The following is a 19891-nucleotide window of genomic DNA, read 5'->3' as shown; positions in this document are numbered from 1 at the left end:
ATGTGATACTATTTTTTTCTGTCATATATGAACCGTTGATTTCTTGTTCTTTTTGTCACCTCCAGATGATGGCAGGCTTTCATCCTCAGCAGAGAGAGCAGAGGCAGCACAGGCTGATCCACAGGCACTGAGTGGTGGCTGGTCCAGTCCTCAGCATCCCACCAGGGCTCAGTCTCTGAGGTCACCAGTTCATTACAAAAAACAACTATCTGGTGAGCTGCAAAGAAGATCTTCTGCAACGCTGGGTAATTTCAACTCTTTATGCTACAAAGGAATATTGTACCAGCCAGTCTGGGATGCTTTGGAGTGAGGTGAAAGGAGGTGACAAAGGGTTAATTATGTAGATTGATAGCAGAACTTGTTGGTGAGCTTGCACTTTAACCTCAGAAGCATAGTACCTCCACATTTCTCTGTGTTCCAGCAAGACGTTTGTTGTTGGTGGCTCTGCTGTTTCAATTGCAAAACACTGGAACAAAAGAGGCTGCCAAAACATGTCCAACATCTTAAAGCCACTTGAAACTTGATTGTGAAAATCTGCGCTGTCTTGAGAGACTTCAGTTTCTTAACAGCTACAAGCAAACTACAACTTCAGAGCTCACACTGAATGGAGTTGATGTTGGCGTCTTCAAGGAAGCTTTAAGTGCAGTTTTTTTTCTTTTAGCTGTTATGAGGGGAATTGAATAGGTACTTGTCTGAATCTTTTTATTTATAACCTGGGGACTATTACCACATGCTGTACTGTATTTCTTGTAGATGGAATGGGAATCAAATGTGATCTCAGAAGTGCACCTGTGTAATGGCTTTATGAAAGGCTAGAAGAGCTTGTTAGTAGATTGCAGGGATTCCTGTTGAGATCTGCTTGCTCGTTGTTAGCAGTTTAAGGTACTCTTGAGCAAACTGCTAAGCTGGGTAAAGATCTTGTGCCAGACAGTATTTCCAGGATGATGGTACCCAATGCAAACAAATCTGATATTAAATATTGTTAATTTGTGTGGGTTTTTCAGAAAAGCGTCTAGTCCTGGTAACCATGTCTAGTGTAGACAACTTGCGTTTTCATCTTTTTGAGTTATTTGCATTCTGTCTCATCAGATATGTTTATCATCTTCCTCTTTCCCCTTCAGTGCTGTTTGTGCTATTCAGTTGTACCTGTCACAGCAAACCAAATAAGTTGGCTTGTTTGGTGCTTTTTTTTTTTTTTTTTCCTTTCTTAAGCTTTTTCTCAAGCACCACAAGTATGGCTGTGTGCTCTTGACTGATTTCCAATTTACCTTACTTCATTCTTAGTCACCTCTTGTAAATCACTTAAGTATTGTCTCTGGATTGTCGGTTAGAAACCTTGAGGCAAGGTAGGTCATTTGGTACATAGAAGGCAGGAATAATCTTCACGTTTGACATTCATCGGCAGGAGGCAGTCAGGGAACTGAGATTTAGTCAAATGTGTGCTGCAACAAAATTGTTGCTGCATTATTCCAACTCCTTTTCAAGACCTCCATGCCTGTCCTTGGGTTTAGATGAAAGTATGCTTAGAAAAACATGATGGTGAATCAGCCTGGCAAGAAGTAAAGCTAGACCAAGTAAGACTTGCTGACTTTTTGAAGAGATTTCTGTGATATTGTGTGCTGAGTGGCCTGACTCATGGTTGAGTACCTTCTCCCAAATGTGCTACTCACCTTGGTGCACTGGGTCTGGCTGGGATGGAGTTAACTTTCTGTCCCCACAGCAGCCCATATACTGCTGTGCTCTGCCCTTCTTGCTAGAACAGCCTTGATACTGCACCAAAGTTTTGTCTATTGCTGAGCAGTGCTGGCACAGCACCAAGACTCCCTCCACCCCCCCCCGAGCCAGCAGGCTGGGGGTGGGCAAGAGCTGGGGAGGGAACATCGCCAGGGCAGCTGACCCGAACTAACCAAAGGGATATTCCGTACTGCATGGTATCATGCTCAGCAATAAGAAAGGGGTGGGAAAGGGGAAGGAGACGGGTGCGAGTGTGTGCATATGAGCTCTTGTTATGAAAACATCTGTCCTCACTAACAACCACTGCGTGTATTGAGGCCCTGCTTCCCACAATGTGGCTGAACATTGCTTGTGGATGGGAAGTAGAGAATAATCGTTTTCTTTCTTTGCTTCCATGTGGCCTTTGCCTGTGTTTTATTCTCCTTTTTTTTTTTCTTTTTTTTTTTTTTTTGTTTTCCCTGTAATTAAATTTTCCTTATCTCAGTCCATGAGGGTTTTTTTCCCCCATCATATTTTCTTCTCCCACACACCTACTATGAGGGGTAGGGGGAACTGAGAGAGTAGTTGTGGTCCTCATTTGTTACTCTTAACAAAGATGATCTGTGTAATTCAAGTAAAAGTCTACAGGGTGGGTGGGGAGGTTTCAGAGGGGCTTTTCAGGTCCTTCTTGCTGAAGAGGGAAAAGTCCTTGCATCTTCCCTCTCCCCAAATCAGCCTTTTTGTTGAAGCAAGCTTTAGAAAATCATTTTTCCTGCTTTATTTTGTCTTAAGAGGTGCTGAATAAACAGAACGTTGAGGATTTCTGAATATGGAACAGAAGAGAATTTTACTTCTGCCATTGCAGCTGGTGCCGGGTTACACAAATAATCTTACAGATTATTCTCAATAAAGAATCACAAACATACTTATAGCTCCTATCACGGGTATTTTTCTTTGCTCAGATATCAAAGTATTGAAGTAAGTGATGTGATATACATAAACAAACACCTAGATGTGTAGGTTGACTCACCCAGTCAGTTCAGTGACAGTGAGGTGTCTGATCTAGCTGAGTTTTCTTTCAACCTCGTATCTGTCAGTCTTGAAGTGTTCTAGGCCTGGCCATTACTCCTGAGAGGTGCTTTTTCCTAATGACATGGGCAAGCATAGGCAAGAAAATGTTGAAGTCCTTCACAAAGGTCTCCCTAGCCTCCTTGAATTTAAATAACATGCCAAGTTTAAGCAAACTGAAAGGAGTAAAAAAAAGACTGAGCAAGGTTGCAGCTGCCTCTAAACAGAGGCGGAATGCCATTGCTCCTGAAGATGCTGACCCCTATCCCTGTCTCTCCATCAGCCAGCACTGTCTGTGCAGCAGATACTTCTGTTCCTCAGGGATTGTACTTTCTGACAACTGCAAGTGTAGAACAAGAAGGGATGGTGGTTTTTGTAAGAAAGTGTCTAGCATCAAATATGTAGGATTTCAGTTGTGTGCTTCTTTGTGACTGCTTACACCAAAACATTATAATAGCATTTTTGTGGCTTTTGCGAAAATAGGAGAAGTTGCTGGATATTGGGTTAGGTCAGAGATGTTTTCTTGGATGTGTGGCAGAAGAACCAGTACTGAAACTCTGCACTGGTTTGTGGCCTCCCTCTAGGGTAATCTGTGTATCCTTATTTACAGCAGTAGGATGCTGGAGAGCTGGAACTGCTTCTACAGAGGCAGCGTGCCCAGCTGGCTGTACTGGAGTGTACGTGTGTGCCACCACTGTGTGCTGCCAGCTGAGTGCTTTCAAAGTGCTGGATTGAACCAAGATAGTCTGGTACTGAGATGATGTCACAGCTTCCATTTGAAGGAAAACTAGAAATGGTGACTTACTGGAGATGGGGGAATTGTTAGTAAAAGCAATTCTAGCTTGTCCCCCTGTCTTGCAGGATAATGCTGTTGGTGCTATGAGATTGTAGCAGACTGGCAATAACAGGGAATGGGAAAGGTGCTTACCAGGAGTAAGGAAAGGGCAGTGAACACATGAGGTGGGGAAAAGACCTGAGGAAAGCTTGAGGTGGCTATTGGGAAGCATAAAGGACGTGACTACAGCGTCTTTTCCGTTGGAAAAGGCCTTGGGAAATGAGGTATTTCACATCTTCCTCGAGTCATTGACGTACAATGTTTGAGTTGTCAGAGTGCAGTTGAATGTACAATTATGTACTTTGGCAATGGATAACTAGAAAGCAGTTTGGGTTGTACTAGCAAAACTGTGGCATCCCTGGCAGGGTTGATTGTTTAGTGTTGAAACTGTGTGAAGCTGTCTGTTCTACATCTGCAGGTAGCGTATGGTCAGCTTCCTGTAAACTGAAATTACCAGTCAGGTTGCAACAAAGGAGTTATTGTAGTATTTTTAACTTGTCATTCACCTTAAAATGAATAGCTGGGATGGTATTCCAGGTTCCCAGAACTGATCACAGTTCAGATGAGGAGACAAACATGTAGTGTTTCAGAGGGTATGTTTTTTGGTTTTCCCAAAGATCAGCTGCTTTGAATACGTATAGGAAGGATGAGGCTTACTGTTGAAATGTGTGAATGTTTTTTTGGATCTCTAGGAGTTAATTTTTTGCTTATGGAGGACAAATAGCTTAGAAATAAGCCAAATTGGAAATATAAGTGTGGTTCCTTTCATATATAGAGGTTGTGTTTAGTAAATGTACAGATGAGAAAGAAATGGATAGAAAACATCATTGCTGCGTAAGCTGGTTGTCCTGGAAAGACTTTGATGTTTGTGAAAGTGAAGGTGATTTTTGCAGATTTAATGAAGAAATAAGCAAATACAGATGTTTATGTTTTCAGTACTGTAACGGTAAAGCATGTATGCATTAACTAAGAAAAGTGACTGTGGTGCTTACAGTAATGGAGTTTGAATCAGGAGCAAGAGTTAACCTAAGCCTGACAGAGGTGAATCCTTTTATAAGAATGGTGTTTTAGACAGTGTGTGTCCTGTACTGCAGGACTGTAGCTTACTCCTATAATTTCCTGGCAATGATTTCCTGAATTGGGAGCAACATTCCTGGAAAGAAGATACTCTTGAAAAGTTACAGCAGGAAGGTCCAGGAAGTAAATGCAGCATAGACCTTTTGATAGAAGTAAGGAGGAGCCAAAGATTTCTATGGTATTATTAATGTTTACTTGAAATATTAAAGTCACTGTAATCACCCTAAAATATTCAACTTGGTTCTGTCAGAAAGCATATTTAACTTTTTTTTTCAATAAATCCCAAGTGGCTAGCCACAAAACTGGATTTAAGCATAGGGTATCTCTGTGCTATTCTGTGTTGCACAGAAGTCACTATGTGCACGTGTGGGTTGATTAACTAAAAATACCTACTAAGAACCTGAAAAGGAGGCACGGAGTCCCACAGTTTTAATCACATTACTCTAAGGGTTTTGATCTGCCCACAGAGGCACAGCCTGCTTCTTTCTGCACTGCAACAGTTAACACCCTTCTGCTAGCGCTGCTGCCAGCGTTCTCGCTGACATCAGTGGTCTCTGAAGCAGTAAACAAAAAGCCGCCATGTCTGTTCTTCCTGGACTCGGGAAATCAAAATGAAATGCTAGTCAGATGGAGAGCAGCGAAGCTGGTAAGAAAGTTTAAACTGTTCAGAGAAGTTGTTGATATAGAGAAGTGACTCTGAAAATGTTTAAATTTTAAGGTAAATACAGCACTGTCTGCAGATCCTTCCAGAGAGAAGGACCATTTTTGCTTTGAATCATTGCTGTACTAGTTACGATCAAGAATTTTGTTGGAAAGAAATTATCTGTTACCTTCTTATTCAATATTCTCTTTGGTATAGTTAAACAAGAATACCTGTATAAATTCTCAACAACTCAACTTTTTTTAAAAAAACTTTTTCAAAAAAAAGTGCCTAAACTTCTGGATAAATTTTATTCTGAGTTACTGTTTTGTAATAGAAACTGAGTATGGAGTCCTTAGACGTGCTGTAGTCACGTATAAGTATGTTCAGGTTAAGGCATTGACTTATATCAGTCCTAGAATGAATGTAGAAATTATTACAGTTATTTTTTTGAGTATTAATATCCTAGAAGGCATTTTAAAATGCCTTCAGTGCTTTCTAAATGATTACAAGATTCCTATAGTAGGCTGAATCTCACTTTTCTTCTTTAAAAGAGGTTTTTATTCTCAGAATTTAAATCACTTCTTGTAAACACTTTGACATTTAAAATCCTATTCTCTAAGTAAGCTATCTGGCATTAGAAGCTCCTTTTGGGGAAGAGGAATGTAGGGCAAGAAATAATAATACACACCGTAACTTTGTAATGTGCATATATATATATATATATATATATACAAACATTTTTCTCTCTAATGTGCTTTTGTATTGTTATGTAAATATGGATATGTCATGGAAGAAGTATTATTATTCTCCCTTCCTTTCCAGACAATCGAAGGAAAGTGGAACCACCTCTTGGAAGTCATGATCCCCGAACAGCAGTTCAGTTAAGAAGCCTCAGCACTGTCTTAAAGCGGCTCAAAGAAATCATGGAGGGGAAGAGCCAGGTACTTCTTTTAGGAGGGTTTGTAGGCTGAGGTATCTAGAAACTGAACTGTTTACTGGGCTTCCTTGAGCTTTGTTTTTGGATACATCACACAGATTTTTTTTTTTTTAATGTATAAAGAATGAGTGAATAAATTCAAAACTCACTGTGTGAGCCCAGGGGAAACAAAATTAAGTTGATGCTGACTTCTGACATGTCAGAATCAGAAATCTGCCAGTTGTTCAGTTTTTTTGAACCTGGACCAGATGTTCTTATTTTACATTCCTTCCCATTTCTGTATTACCTTGTCTTGTATTTCCTGACTGTTTTCTTGAAGGAAAGAAATGGGGGGAACATTGACAGTCACAAGTAGTAATGAGAATTCTGGGAGTGAATTAAATCTACTTACTGTGGTAATAGATGTTCAGCAATATTTGCTTGAAAATCTTGTCCTATTAACCAATTTGATTCAAATGGCTCAGGGTCTGGTGGTCGCTACTGACTTGCTGCTTTTGCCTCCCTCTCCTCTTTTGGGTGATGCCTTTAAAAGGAGGACCTAGTTAAGAAAAGAAGCCACAACTATTTATAAGTCATGATATAAATAGCTGTGTCTGGGAACAAATGTGAGGAAGCAAAAGTAAAGGGGGCTTATAAAAAAAAAAAAAGATGGAGAACAACTTTTTGCTTGGGCAGATAATGAACAGGGCAAGGGACAATGGTTTTAAACTGAAAGAGAAGAGATTTAGATTAGATGTTAGGAAGAAATTCTTTACTCAGAGGATGGTGAGACACTGGAACAGGTTGTCCAGGGAAGCTGTGGATGCCACATCCCCAGAAGGCCAGGTTGGATGGGGCCCTGGGCAAAATGGTCTAGTGGGTGGCATCCCTGCCCATGGTAGGGGGTTTTGGAACTAGCTTTTAAGGTCCCTTCCAACCCAAGCCATTCTATGATTCTATGAAAGTACATTCAATCAAATTATTTAAACTGGAAAAAGGCTTTTGGCTTGATATCTTCTACAGGTAGACTTTGAGTAAACTCACTTAACTTTCAGTCCCATTCTGCTTGTAAAGATAACTTTGTTTTGTCAGAGTAATATTTTTGAGGGCAAAACTCAAGCCTTTCATTGCAGTGAGTAGTACGGTGAGTGTGGCCCCTACTAATTTTGCAACTTGTGTCAGCTTCTGAAGGCCTTGGAGATTCAGATATCTTTAAAGCTATTGGAGAAGTGTGTGCTCAAACAGGCAAGATGCAGCAGTAAATGAATAAGTTTAGATCTGTCTGTGGAAGCGGTCTGTCAGCATGCTGACATCTGTACAAAAAAGCCTCGCTGCCTCTGCCTGCAGCCACGTCTTGCTTGAGTCACTTCAGGCAACAGTTTCTCTTACTGTGGAGTTGGTTTAGTTCTACAGGAGACCACTTTACTATTGTAGAAAGCATGTGTCAGATCCTTAAAGGTGCTGTTCAGAGCAACCTTCACTGAGAACAGGGGCCAGATCTCCTTTCCTAATCCTTCCTTGAAGGCTGCTGTTGTCATGAGTGTTGGTTCCAGCTTGAGTGAAGCAGAGAGCTGGAAGGTGTCTCTAGTTTCCTGCCTCCTTACTTCTCTCTGAATATGGAGAAACTAGCAAAGGCTGAGTTTCTAAACACCCAGCCAGGCGCAAGTGTGGCAGAGTCAGCGTGGGAGGGATGGTGGGCAGAGGCTCCAGAAGCTATGCGCTGCTGCTTGGAATAGCCACTCTGTCCATGAGGCAGAAACAGAGACTTGGCTTATGCTGCAGAGGGATCCCCACCAGGCTTGCATCAGTTCCTTGTCAAAGCTTTTCTTTGCATCTTTTCCTTATTTAAGTTTAATATTAATGTTAAAGGTTTCTAGACTTTCTTGAACAGTTTTGGACTCTTTCTGTGTGAGTTGTCTTGAATGAACAGCAAGAAAGTGTTGTTGTGTTAATCACAGGTGCTTTAGCTGCTAGACAAATTGTGAGGTCATGTCAAACCTCACTTCGTGAACACCCAGAAATAAACCCCAGTTCAGGGAATACCTTTTTTCCCTTATGTGAAAATTGAAGTACAGATAAGCTTTCTTTTCTGTGCTTACTCTTGGTTTGTTTTGAGAAGATTCATGCAGTGTTTTCTCTTCCTAAGAAAAATCACATGCATTCAGTTCCTCTGAAAAGGCTAATTACCAGAACTGAACTCTAGCAAAGAACGATTCACAGTCAGAGCCGTCATGTGACCGTTAGCACTTGCCTCCATCCATGGTGATTGTATCTGCTGTGCTCAGAATTTTAACTGAGAGATTTGTCCTGTTCTTTTTTTATAGCTACAGTAGCAAATAGAAGTTTCGCCTCTTTATTTTCAAGCCTTAAAAATGAGACAAAACTTCCTGTGGCTGCAGCAATGCTGTAGAACCAGTATTTGATGTTAACTGCTCAGTGTGTATGCTACAGGTGTCTTCACGTAACAGTTAACCTGGAGTTTTGAACCTATACCAGTCTGGGACAAAGGTTTTACAACTGTTTACTGTTCTGAAGAGTTTGACCATGTAATAAAACTTTTTTACATTTGTCCATAGTTGTTTCAAAGTACATCCTAGTTTTAGCTATTGGAATTACCTTTGCATTGAAAATTCCTGATAGCTTAATTTACCCCTGGAAAACTGAACTTCATCTGATTTTGAACTGTGCTGGTTGAGGGCCTGTTGTGCCAGGGGCAAATGTGAAAGAAGAACGATTAATACTTCATATGTTTGATGCTTCCTGACCTTTATCTACAGTTCTTGATATTTTTTTGCTTGCTTGTTTCGCTTTTCCTCTCCTGATTTGCCTCTCAAGAAAGCAAAGGCTTATTAGACTTATTAGTCTCACAGCTAAGAACTGCCGTAGCTTTCTGGCTTCTTAAAAAACCCCGTGAAGAATTTTTTCTGTGCATGTATGTGTTTATAACCGAGAGTGTGCGTATGTACAAATGGACATGAATACGTGATATTTTCATTTCATGTGCACAGTCTACAAAGCAATCATCAACTTAAACATGCTTTTTTAATTCACAGATGAATTTTCTCTTCTGCCTTCCCTTGTAGGACAGTGACTTGAAGCAGTATTGGATGCCTGACAGCCAGTGCAAAGAATGCTATGACTGCAGTGAGAAATTCACCACCTTCCGGCGGAGGCACCACTGTCGACTTTGCGGACAGATCTTCTGTAGTCGATGCTGCAATCAAGAAATCCCTGGAAAATTCATGGGCTACACAGGTAGGGTTTATTCTCTAAGAAGCAGAACATTGTCTATGTGCTAAACTCTGTTTGGACTACTGCATTTTATGTTCTAACATCTGCTAGAGATGCTGTACGGGTCTCTAGCAGTCTTAGAAATAAGCATAAGGAATGACAGGACCTAATTCTACAGTTTTGTCCATGTGCATTGATGGGTTGTGCCATGTCTGTTTGCTTGTATCAACACTGTTCACGATGACAAAACAGATAAGGTCACTGTGTAACAAGGATGTTTGCTGCAAAAAGTGTGCCCAAGTAAAAGCTATGCTTAATAATAGTACTTTTAAAACATAATGGGTCGTGTGGCCTAGATGAGGGTGAGAGAAACTTTCCAATACTAAATGGGAGACATCTCCTGAACTTCCTTCCTCCAGACACTGGCTGGTATGTCATATCTGACCGGCTGTTGTATCATGTGTTATCCATCATTTGACTTGGAGAAAGACCCTTAATGTATAATTATCTGGGGTTTTGCTCTTTAAGGGAATATGAGAACTGGACTTAAATATGCAAAGAGGTTTTGAAGCAGGAAATCATTTTTTTTCCCCACCACTGCACACCTCTGATCCTGTAGGAACAGAGTACTCCTTGTTCCTGTTCACTTATACTGTCTGGTTCCTCTTTTCATAGGGGATCTCCGAGCCTGTACTTACTGCCGCAAAATAGCCTTAAGCTATGCACACTCCACAGATAGCAACTCCATTGGAGAAGACTTAAATGCTCTGTCAGATTCTGCGTGTTCTGTGTCAGTGCTGGATCCTGGTGAGCCTCGTACACCAGTTGGGAGCCGTAAAGCTAGTCGCAACATCTTTCTGGAGGAGGATCTAACCTGGCAAAGGTAGGGTGAATGGCGTCATGCTAAGCTCTAGAATCTTAACTGTATTTTCAGGCTGTCACCTGCTGAGACAAAAGCTGGTGGTTTATATTTGATAAACTTAGAAGCATTTGTCTTGTAAAAAGATTCTAGTCTTGTGATTGCTTTTAATATTCTCATCAAGTTGAAATGTGGAAACTTTTTGAGTGGAGTTTTAAATTATTTTCAGTTTTTCATTTAACTTACTTGAAGCATCGGTTCTATACCAGTGATAGAGCAGAGGCTTCTAGCTTCAGTATTGGTGTATGGGTGTGTTTTTTTTTTTTTTTTTTTTTAATCGCTTCTAACCACCACTGTATTGAGAGAAGTCAGTGTAACACTGATAAGTTACTTGTCAGGTTTGTGATTGGGCAAGAGAATGTAAGAGATGCTCCCTGTGTAAATAAGAGAAATGGTGGCAGTCGCCATCTGTGTCAGCTGACGGGACAGCTATAAGGGTTCTCTGATCTCCTTTCAAAATATGTTTCTTTCTATCCCTCTTGAATTAGGGAGTTTTTATTTTTGGAAGATGAGTAAATAAAGTCAAGGTCCTCAGGAACTAACTTGCATACCGCTCAAGTAGAAGTACAATGTTCTTTTAATATGTGGGGGAGGAAGAAATAATCAAATATGGTGTTTGTGCTCATTTCCCTAAAAACAGAAGAACAGTCAAGTGTGAAACTACTGAAGAAGCTTTGAATCAGAGCCTTTCCGAGGGCTCTGGACTAAGGGGCTGAAATATTAGTGATACGTGCTTCTTTCAGGAGAGCTCTTCTAGGGGTTCTGATAGTATGAAAGGAAAAATCTCAGCAGACACCATCTTCAGAAAATGCGCTGACTCCTGCTTTGCATATTGCTCTTCAGAGTATGGTGCTCCTATATGGAAGAAATGAAATAATCAGCATAAGGCCTAAATAAACGAAAGTACCTTTAGTTCAATGTCGTAGTCATCCAAAGCAGTATGTTGAAGTGCTTGGGATAAATACTACCGCATTTTGAACTGGGGAATATTGTGTGTGTTCTGAATGCTATTTCAGGTACAGAGTAATAGGAGGTATCATTACTTCTGTCTTCTGAGCTGTTGATTTGTATCTGTGTTATGTCAATACAACAGGTTCTAGTCATGGGCATGTACAGAAAGCATTTATCTTTATTATGGGCAGTTTATAACACTGGAGGGAAATAGTGCCTGTTCTTGAAAGGCTGATAACTGTTGCTCTTTTAGAATGCTTAGTCTTGCTGGGAGACCCTGACTAAACATGAGCTGTTTTTGTCTGTGAGAGGGACAAAGACTGAGATTAGGTAGTTTATTATTGCTTAAGGGGGATTGATCATTTCTTCAATGCTTGTTGCTGTTAACATGAAAAACTTCACAATGGGCTGCTGTGCTTTTTTAATGCTGCATTTGGTAAATTCCTCATTGATCTTCAGAGGTTTAAACTCAGGATATCAAACTTAAACTGCAGCACAGTAGAAAGTGTGAACTTGGTGCTCTATGAAAGCAAACCTTCCTACATGTGGTTTCTTTATGTGAAGTAGTTTGCTTCAAAAGAAAACTTGGAGGTTAAGTCTCTTCCCAAAATGTATGTATATAAGATGAGGCTTTTGCCTCTACTCCCATTCTGTGATGCAAAACAGTGAGAAAGGCATTTAGGAGAGTGCTGCTGTGTGTACTTGTCTGGAGAGTGCTGCTGTGTTTACTTGTGTGATGCTGCTCTAATCTTTGAACAGCTGTTATCATCGGGAGTGTGGTGACTTGTATCTCGTAGTTTTACCAGTGGGAATTTATGTTGTAGGTCTCTGTACATCTGATCTCCTCCTTTCTGGGGTGGAAGGAAGAGGGCAAAGGTGATAAGGATAAGGTTAAACAATTACAGAAGCTTTTCTGTATCTTAATAAAAGCTGTTTAGCAATAGCTACAGATAGCATTGCTTGTATTGCAAAGATGAGGTGTTGGAGATGGAGGCAATGCCTCTACCTCCAAAGCACAGAACGGTAGCATGTAATAAAAGGGGGAAACTGTAAGAAATGGATATAAGGGAAGAGTGCAGAAAAACAGGTTAATATAAGAGGATTGAAGAGTTCAGGACTTGAGTCAGAAAGGAGACTTAAACGCCGTCCCCCTGATTTCATTGGCCAACATACAGGGAAAGAATTCCTTCTTATCTCATTGATTTAGCTATAATGGATGTGAATATGAGGAAGCATTATAAAGAACTGTATTTTAATTCCAGCTGTTCTGATACTGCTGCATGTGACAAATCTTTCAAACTTCTGTAACATACTTTTTTTTTTTTTTTTTTCCTTATAGTTTGATTCACCCAGACTCTTCAACTACCACATTGTCTGCACGCCTTGGGTCTGTTCAGGAGGATGCAGGGAAGTCTCCAGCTAGAAATAGGTATACTAATCATATATGTGTATTTCATTTTCTGGATGCAGTCCTAGCACACTCTTCACTGTAAAGCCTGTATTTTGGGTCTTGTTTTTACTGAGCATGCTGTTTCATGTCTAAAATGTGACTCCCTGAATTCGTATGTAATGGTAAGGAAAGACCACTTATGTACATGAGACCTTGAGGGTGCTCTACTGCTTCCTGTGTGAACTGGCATTGTCTAGTTTAAAAGCACGTGTATTCCTACATGCTACCGTAATAGGACGATTCTAAGCTGGCCCTGGCAGGCCCAAACTACTGTTCAAATTAACATTTATCTCTATGCCTATTCATGATCTCGCGGTAGTATATAATATCCATTGAAGACATTTGAGCCTTGGGAGTCCTGGATATAATTGTTGATAAGCACACAGATATGAAATGAAGTGTGATTATTTTAGCCTTTGCTTAATGTCCTTTTATGTAAATTAAAAATCCCTGCCGCTTACAGATAGGTGACACAGTTAAAGTAGTTCTTGTGAAATAAGTGGGAGGAATACTTAATGAGGGGCTTTAATGTCAGTCTCATGTTCCACATAAGAAGACTTTCTGTTCAGCTGCATTACTCTGCCAGACTGATTTATCAGTTCTAATTCTGTTCAACTTTGGAACATCTGAATGGTAGAAGACAGGCAGAGTTTTAGCCTGACTTGAATGCCTAGGACAGAAAAATTTTGCTTATTACCCCTAAGTGTGTAATAAGGATGTGTAATGCCAACATAGTTTCCTTTTGATTCTGCATAAAAAGGAACCAAGTAAAACTCTTTATCAGCCTAGTATTCCTGCTCAAAAAAAAAAAAAAAAAAGATGAGGAAAAAGTAGCTGTTTTGTACTATTGTACTTTCAGTGCATACTACCTTGCCATAGCAATGCCACCCTAATTCAGCTTTTGTATTTCACGCTTGGGCTTGGCCATATTATCCATTGAGAATTCTTGGAAACAGTCAGAGTATTTGTTAAGCAGAGCTTGCTAATTGGCTGAGTTTCATTCCAAAGACTATGGGCTGGCAACAGTTCTCACCACTGAGACTGCTGCAAGCCTCTTGGGTCAGTTCAGCATTGAAATTTTGATCTTCCCTGTTGCTGTATGCAGAAATGTTCTCCATGTGCATTCCTTATAGCACTGTTAGCATTACTAGCTTATGCTGCATGTTTTGCAGCTGCTGTGTGATAAGAACTTGCACTCTTGTTATTCAGAAGCTTAATCTAGCCATGGGATATTGGAGAAGAGGTTACTTGGAGTTTGTATGTGCATTTGTAGCTTTGCAATGATTATTGCAAAATGGTATGTTTGCACTGGAGTGCATAGCCCAGATTTCCTAACAGTTGGGCTTGAGATCAGGTGAATGCTCTGTATCACAGTACAAGGAAAATTGCCAGCTGGACAGGGCTCCAGGTCCAGCAAACAGTCTAAGGAATTTCTGACCACTGCAAACTGTCAGTCACGTATTTCAGAGATGTGAGGAGAAAGAATTTTGAATGATTCAAGGGTAGGGAGAATCTCTGTGCCTTGTGACATGGATCCTTATGTTGGCTGCCCTTTCTGGCATCTGCCTTGCCTCCAAACAGCTGGACCTTCTGATTATCCAGCACCCAATTCCTTTCCCACTCTATTCAAATGCAGGCATGTATGAATTGCTGTGCATAAACTTAGCTTTATCTGTATTCTGCAAAGTGCTTTACAAGAGTTTTCATTTAACTTGGATGTTTCAGAGCAATATACACTTGCTTCCTAGGGATTTGTTCTTCTCTTTTGACTGGGAGGTAAAAGGGGAGCTTGAAGCAATCTGTACTGAGGAGGGAGAACAGTGTCAAGGAGTTAAGGTCCTTCTGAGCATGCTGTAAGATCACTGCCTGTTCCCATGAAGCAACTCACAACGAACACTCACACTTCAATCCTTCTCCCTTGTACTCCAGGTCAGCCAGCATCACTAACTTGTCACTGGATCGGTCGGGTTCACCGATGGTACCTACCTACGAGACGTCTGTCAGCCCCCAAGCCAGTCGCACGCATATGAAGGCAGAGACCAGCGAGGATGAGCGTAAAATCCTTCTGGTACTCTTCATGCTTCCGTTTGTCTTGCTCTGTGAAGGCAATAGCATTTGGCTTCCTTGTATCATGCAGTGGGAGAATCTTGCTGCCTTTAAAGAGCCTTTTCTGAGTATTGTTACCTGGACCTCTCCTCCAGGTGGTGCAGGGATGGAGAATATTGATACTGCTTTGGGCTTTTCTGTCTTCCTGAAGCAAATCAGGTTTATGTGGTGTTTGCATAAAGATATGTAGAGTTTGTCTTGGGAAGTGTGTTAGTGTGGAGTTGGTGCACCATAGCTCTCTGTGGATTCAGCTTGCCACAATTGTAGTTGAAACCAAGTGATCTGATTCTGTATATCTCCACGTTCATATTTTTGCCTTCGTAGCCTACATAAAGGGGAATTTTAAATGGTTGTTTCAGAATCGTACACCCTAATGAACGATTTAAAGCTGTTGAAGCTTATTGGACCAAAACATAACTTGGCCCCTCCCCTTGTTTGCAGAATGAATGAATGTAAATGTTTTTTAGAAGGTTGTCGTAACATACTAGTTCAAAGAAAAATCAATGTGTAACAAAGTGTTCTAAGTAATTTATTATCTCCTCCCCTCTGATGGGAGCATTGTAGATGGCAGTTATTTTACAATGTTAAGTAGAAAATGGTGTTCCCTTTCAGTGGGGAAAAGTTCCCAACAAATGGGGCAAAACAAGATGGAGAAAAAGGGAGGGGAGTGCTTTTTCACACTCAAAAATTCAAGATAACCTTCCTGATTTTAAATGACAACAGGAAGTAAACTTGGCAGGTATTTCACAGAATGAATCATTAAATGGCTTGGGTCGGAAGGGACCTTAAAGATCATTTAGTTCCAACCCCCTGCCACAGGCATTTGATGTCAGCAGAATGCATGTAAGTAAGTTGAAACACTTTTTCCTGGTGGGTTGCACAGCTCTGTAAAGGGACAACCATGTGAGACAGAAGCATTTTTAAGGCATGTCTTTACAACCCCGCTGCCCCACACACATGTTAATGCAGAAAAAGCAAAATCTAAAATGCTATGAATGCAAGTTGGAGCAAGATGATCAAGTTCCAGTGCACTTCAGCTTCACATTGTTTGATTTTGTTATTCGTCGTCTTAGCTGTGGGAGAAGGGGCTTGGTAGTATCACTTCTGTTCATGTAAGTACAGAAGATGTAGTGTTAGTTAATGCAGGATTTGCTGTGAATTCCTACTGTTTGTGTAATGCCTTTAGCATGTGGGGCTGACTTTGTATCAGGAGGTAATTGAAAGATTAGCACACTGCATTCAGAAAACTAATAAACTTTGCTTATGAAACAGCGGGTAGGGGGAAGAAGTAAGCACATACTTCTATGAAATAGAGGTCAAAATCCTTGAGTTGAAAGGATTTGTTGTGTTCTGCTACTTTGTCCAGTTTTCTGAATTCCCTTTGTGAGTTAAGGGTAAAATTCAAGGCACCTAACTGTGGAATTGCCACGTGCATCAAATCTCATGGTCCTGTGACATGTATAGCATCAAATGGATGAGTTACAGAACCTGGTGTGACAGTGGAGCTGCTGACATTGGCTCTACGATGGTGCCCAGGACAGCCAGTGCTGGAAATAAAAGCAGAAAGGCAGCTGGTAACAAAAGTGGAGCAAAACTCTTAGATCTCATGGCACCCTTGTGAAAGTAGAATGGTACGGGTCTGGCAGTTAACTGGAAAGCTGGAATTAGTTAACATTTAATTAAAGCTTTTTTATTTTTGCACAAGAATAGAATGAGTGAGGCATTTGAGAAAGTGAGCTTGCATCTGAGTGGCATTTCTCCATCCCTTGGGGTGCTCTGTTGCTCTCAAAACAATCCCAGGTTATATCCCAGGTTGCTCCCACTCAGCAGCAACAGTTGTTCTGTGCCAAACCTGGGTGCATTTGTGAAAGCAAAAGGGTCTGGGTGCAAAGCAGACAGTTCAGTTTGGATGGAGCACAGCCTAAACAAGAGTTGTCACACATGCTTAACAGGCCTGAAAATAAGGTCAGTGCATAAGTTAAAGTGTTCCAGTTGGTGAAAAGAGATCTGTAACTTCAAAAGGGATTAGTTAAGTTGAGCAGGATACACAGCTTTTTTTTTTTTTTTCTTTTTCTCTTTAGTGGCCAAAATTAGTGGTGGCTAAAAAAGACTTCATATTGAACACTACAAAAGGGGGTGCTCAATAGGAAACGGTATGTCAGAACGTGAACATGGCAGAGTGCACTGCAGTGTCAAGCACTTGCTTTATCTAGGCTGGATAATGAACTAGCGTGCTTCACAAAGCCTAGGATGAGCACAGAAAGTATAGAAAAACTCTCTTCCAAAGGATGAGTTTTCCTTGGCCTTGCACACACCACCTGAGTTTGAGACTAGGGCGCAAGAGGGCAGCAGCGAGGGCGTAAGTAGGTAGTAGAAAAGCTTGCTATGTTTAAACCCCAAACCCTCTTAATTCTTGTCTGTAACCACCTTGTTTCTTGCTGATTCTCTTTTTTGTATAAAGGATGCAAGGAGCTGATCTCATGTTTGTCTGCCATTTCTGTTTTACTGCTTTACATAGGTTGAGCAGAATGGCTTAGATTTTATGCCTGTTTCTAGAGGGTTCTTGATCTAGAAGCTTATCTGAGGACCAAGGCTGATGCTCTTGAAACCAATGCTGAGATCAGACTAGTAAGTGACTTGCACATTTCCCTATCCAGGATTCAGTCCAGTTGAAAGATCTGTGGAAGAAGATCTGCCATCACAACAGTGGGATGGAGTTCCAAGACCATCGCTACTGGCTGCGGACACATCCCAACTGCATCGTAGGAAAAGACCTGGTCAACTGGCTCCTCAGAAATGGGCACATAACCACAAGGTAACCCTGCTGCGTTAGGAAGACAGGTGTCTTCTTACTCTGTGGTGGGAGGATGTGAGTTTCAGTTAATGTTAGGTACTTTAGACTCCAGAGATAGATCCCTTTGCAGGCAAATGAGAAAGAAACAAAATTCAGACCTACCTCTTTGCTGTCTACCAAAGTAGGTAGGGTTCTGATTCACTCTTGTCCAAATAAAACAAGGAACAGAGTACTGGCTGGTTCAGAAGCTGATGTGAGAGGCAGATTTATGGGTTAAATATCACTGAATGGGCAGAGAACCATGAATACACTATTAAAACTCTATTTAAAAATAAATAAATAAAAAATTCCAGACCTCTGCTATCCTTTGCTAAATGGAAAGCAATTGCAGAGTCACAAAGCAATGGACATTTTGGATACCTGTTAGCAAAAGCCTCTACTTCATAATATACAGGTCAAAATCAAAGTCTGTTCTCCCAGCTCCACAAAAGGGTTTTTGGCCAAGCAAAGCATTTCCTTATTGCTAAGTGGGGAAAAATCCACTTTAATCTGTTCATCCTTGGAGTGCAATACAGAAGAAAGCAAACTGTGGAGTTCACCAATATTTCAAAGGGTCAGTCTGACCTCAGGTTCAAAAATCACTAGTAGAGTTTGATAGCTAAATTTTTGGTGGGTTCTCAGTATTGTAAACGAGTATAAAGAATCAGGTATATTTAACTATGCAAGAGAGATAAAACTAAGATGGTTTTCATATTTGTCTAGCCAGGGTCCTCACTCAGCAGATCAATACCTGTAACTAAAGCTAAAGCTATTCTGTTTATACTCCTCCAATATCTTGTCTGTTGGACACCTCAGTTGAGTTTAGAGCACTGAGAGCCTCTTAATCTAACTCCATACTTGAACAGTACACTCTGCTGCCTCTCCACAACATTTTAAGTAGTGTCTGGTTAAATATAGCAGTGGAATACAGGAGTCAGTGTAGAAAATGATTTTTTTTTCCTCTTGTACCATGCTTATACCATATGCGTTTAAAACCAGACTTAAAGCTGTCTCTGTTCTTACACCTCCAGAGTCCAAGCCATTGCCATAGGACAAGCACTGGTTGATGGACGCTGGCTAGATTGTGTCAGTCATCATGATCAGCTCTTCCGAGATGAGTATGCCTTGTACCGACCGTTACAGGTAAAAGGGTGAATCTGATTTGAGGGAGGGAGCAGGAATATTATGGTCCTTGCTGTGTTTGGCTGCTGACTAGAATCTTTTTCAATCACTTTCTCAGCAGCCATTGTGTGTTTTTCTAAATAAGCTCTCCTGTATAGAGAATTAGAGTCTATGACATTTCCCTTAGTGGTTTAAAACCTGAGGAAGCTGCATTTGCCCAGAAAGCTTTGTGGCTTTCCTTTTTGAAGGATGAGTTGCTACACTTAGTGCCTAAAGGAGAGGGAAAGGTCTCCAGTCTTGGCCAGCGCCTCTCATGGTGGACATCTTCCAGAGGCCTTAGAATGGCAGAGCCAGTGCTTCTAGCAGCTGTCTGTAATGTGCATAGTCTATAGTCTGCTGTGCGATTACTGATACTGAGCTTCTTTAAAACTTTTCAAAGAATGGATATTTTAGATATACAGTGTTGGACATAAGGTAACCTTCTTCCAATCTCCAGTGACAGCAGCAATAAGGAACTCAGTACCTTTGCCACATAATGAAGGACTGGGAGGAGGTCTCTGTCATGCCTACCAAATAGGACTGGCTAGCTGAGAGGAAAGCAGGGAACCAGTGATCAGAGACTCTATCCTGACATATTTCATTGCAATCAAACTTGATGAGGGGTAAAAGCAGTCACTGGCCTGAGTGGATTGCGGTGTTTTCTTGTTTTATTTTGTTTTTTACTCAAACAGGATATCTCTAGCCTTTGTTACCTGTAAACATTTAGTTATAAGTCTTGCATGTTCTGCAGCTTCTGACAATGAAGAATAGCTCAGCTGCCCTGTGAGCCGCAGTCGGAAAGCTTGCAGCAATTACCATCCTGTTTTCGTAGCGTTTCAGCTTTTGGCCATAATCACGTTGTCTTCTGTTGAGATTGCTCTGAGTTTCATCTGGAATCTCAGCTGGTTAACCACACCATCTCATCTTGCTAGTAAAACCTTGCCCTTGACTAGCAAATGCTTTTGAATCTGTTTGTAGCTATTTGTAA

At 40.9% G+C, this 19891-nt stretch overlaps 1 protein-coding gene across 4 annotated transcripts in view; it reads left to right on the top strand.

Annotated features, from left to right (window-relative positions):
* PIKFYVE (phosphoinositide kinase, FYVE-type zinc finger containing) overlaps positions 1-19891 on the top strand; it is a 62039-nt gene that overhangs the window by 3276 nt on the left and 38872 nt on the right. For 3 of the 4 annotated variants that reach the window (XM_035331251.1, XM_035331249.1, XM_035331250.1), the window contains exons 3-10: positions 66-245; positions 6159-6277; positions 9336-9507; positions 10159-10366; positions 12693-12782; positions 14733-14871; positions 17567-17724; positions 18774-18885. In XM_035331251.1, the coding sequence (XP_035187142.1) occupies positions 66-245; positions 6159-6277; positions 9336-9507; positions 10159-10366; positions 12693-12782; positions 14733-14871; positions 17567-17724; positions 18774-18885 (1178 nt within the window). Of the gene's footprint in view, positions 1-65; positions 246-5193; positions 5340-6158; positions 6278-9335; positions 9508-10158; positions 10367-12692; positions 12783-14732; positions 14872-17566; positions 17725-18773; positions 18886-19891 lie in introns of those variants that run through there. The other variant, XM_035331252.1, reaches the window with a different exon arrangement.

This window comes from Oxyura jamaicensis, chromosome 7, assembly GCF_011077185.1.
Source record: "Oxyura jamaicensis isolate SHBP4307 breed ruddy duck chromosome 7, BPBGC_Ojam_1.0, whole genome shotgun sequence".
Taxonomy (NCBI): Eukaryota; Metazoa; Chordata; class Aves; order Anseriformes; family Anatidae; genus Oxyura; species Oxyura jamaicensis.
The sequence above is the reverse complement of the archived record's forward strand: the minus strand, read 5'-3'. Positions and strand labels throughout refer to the sequence as shown.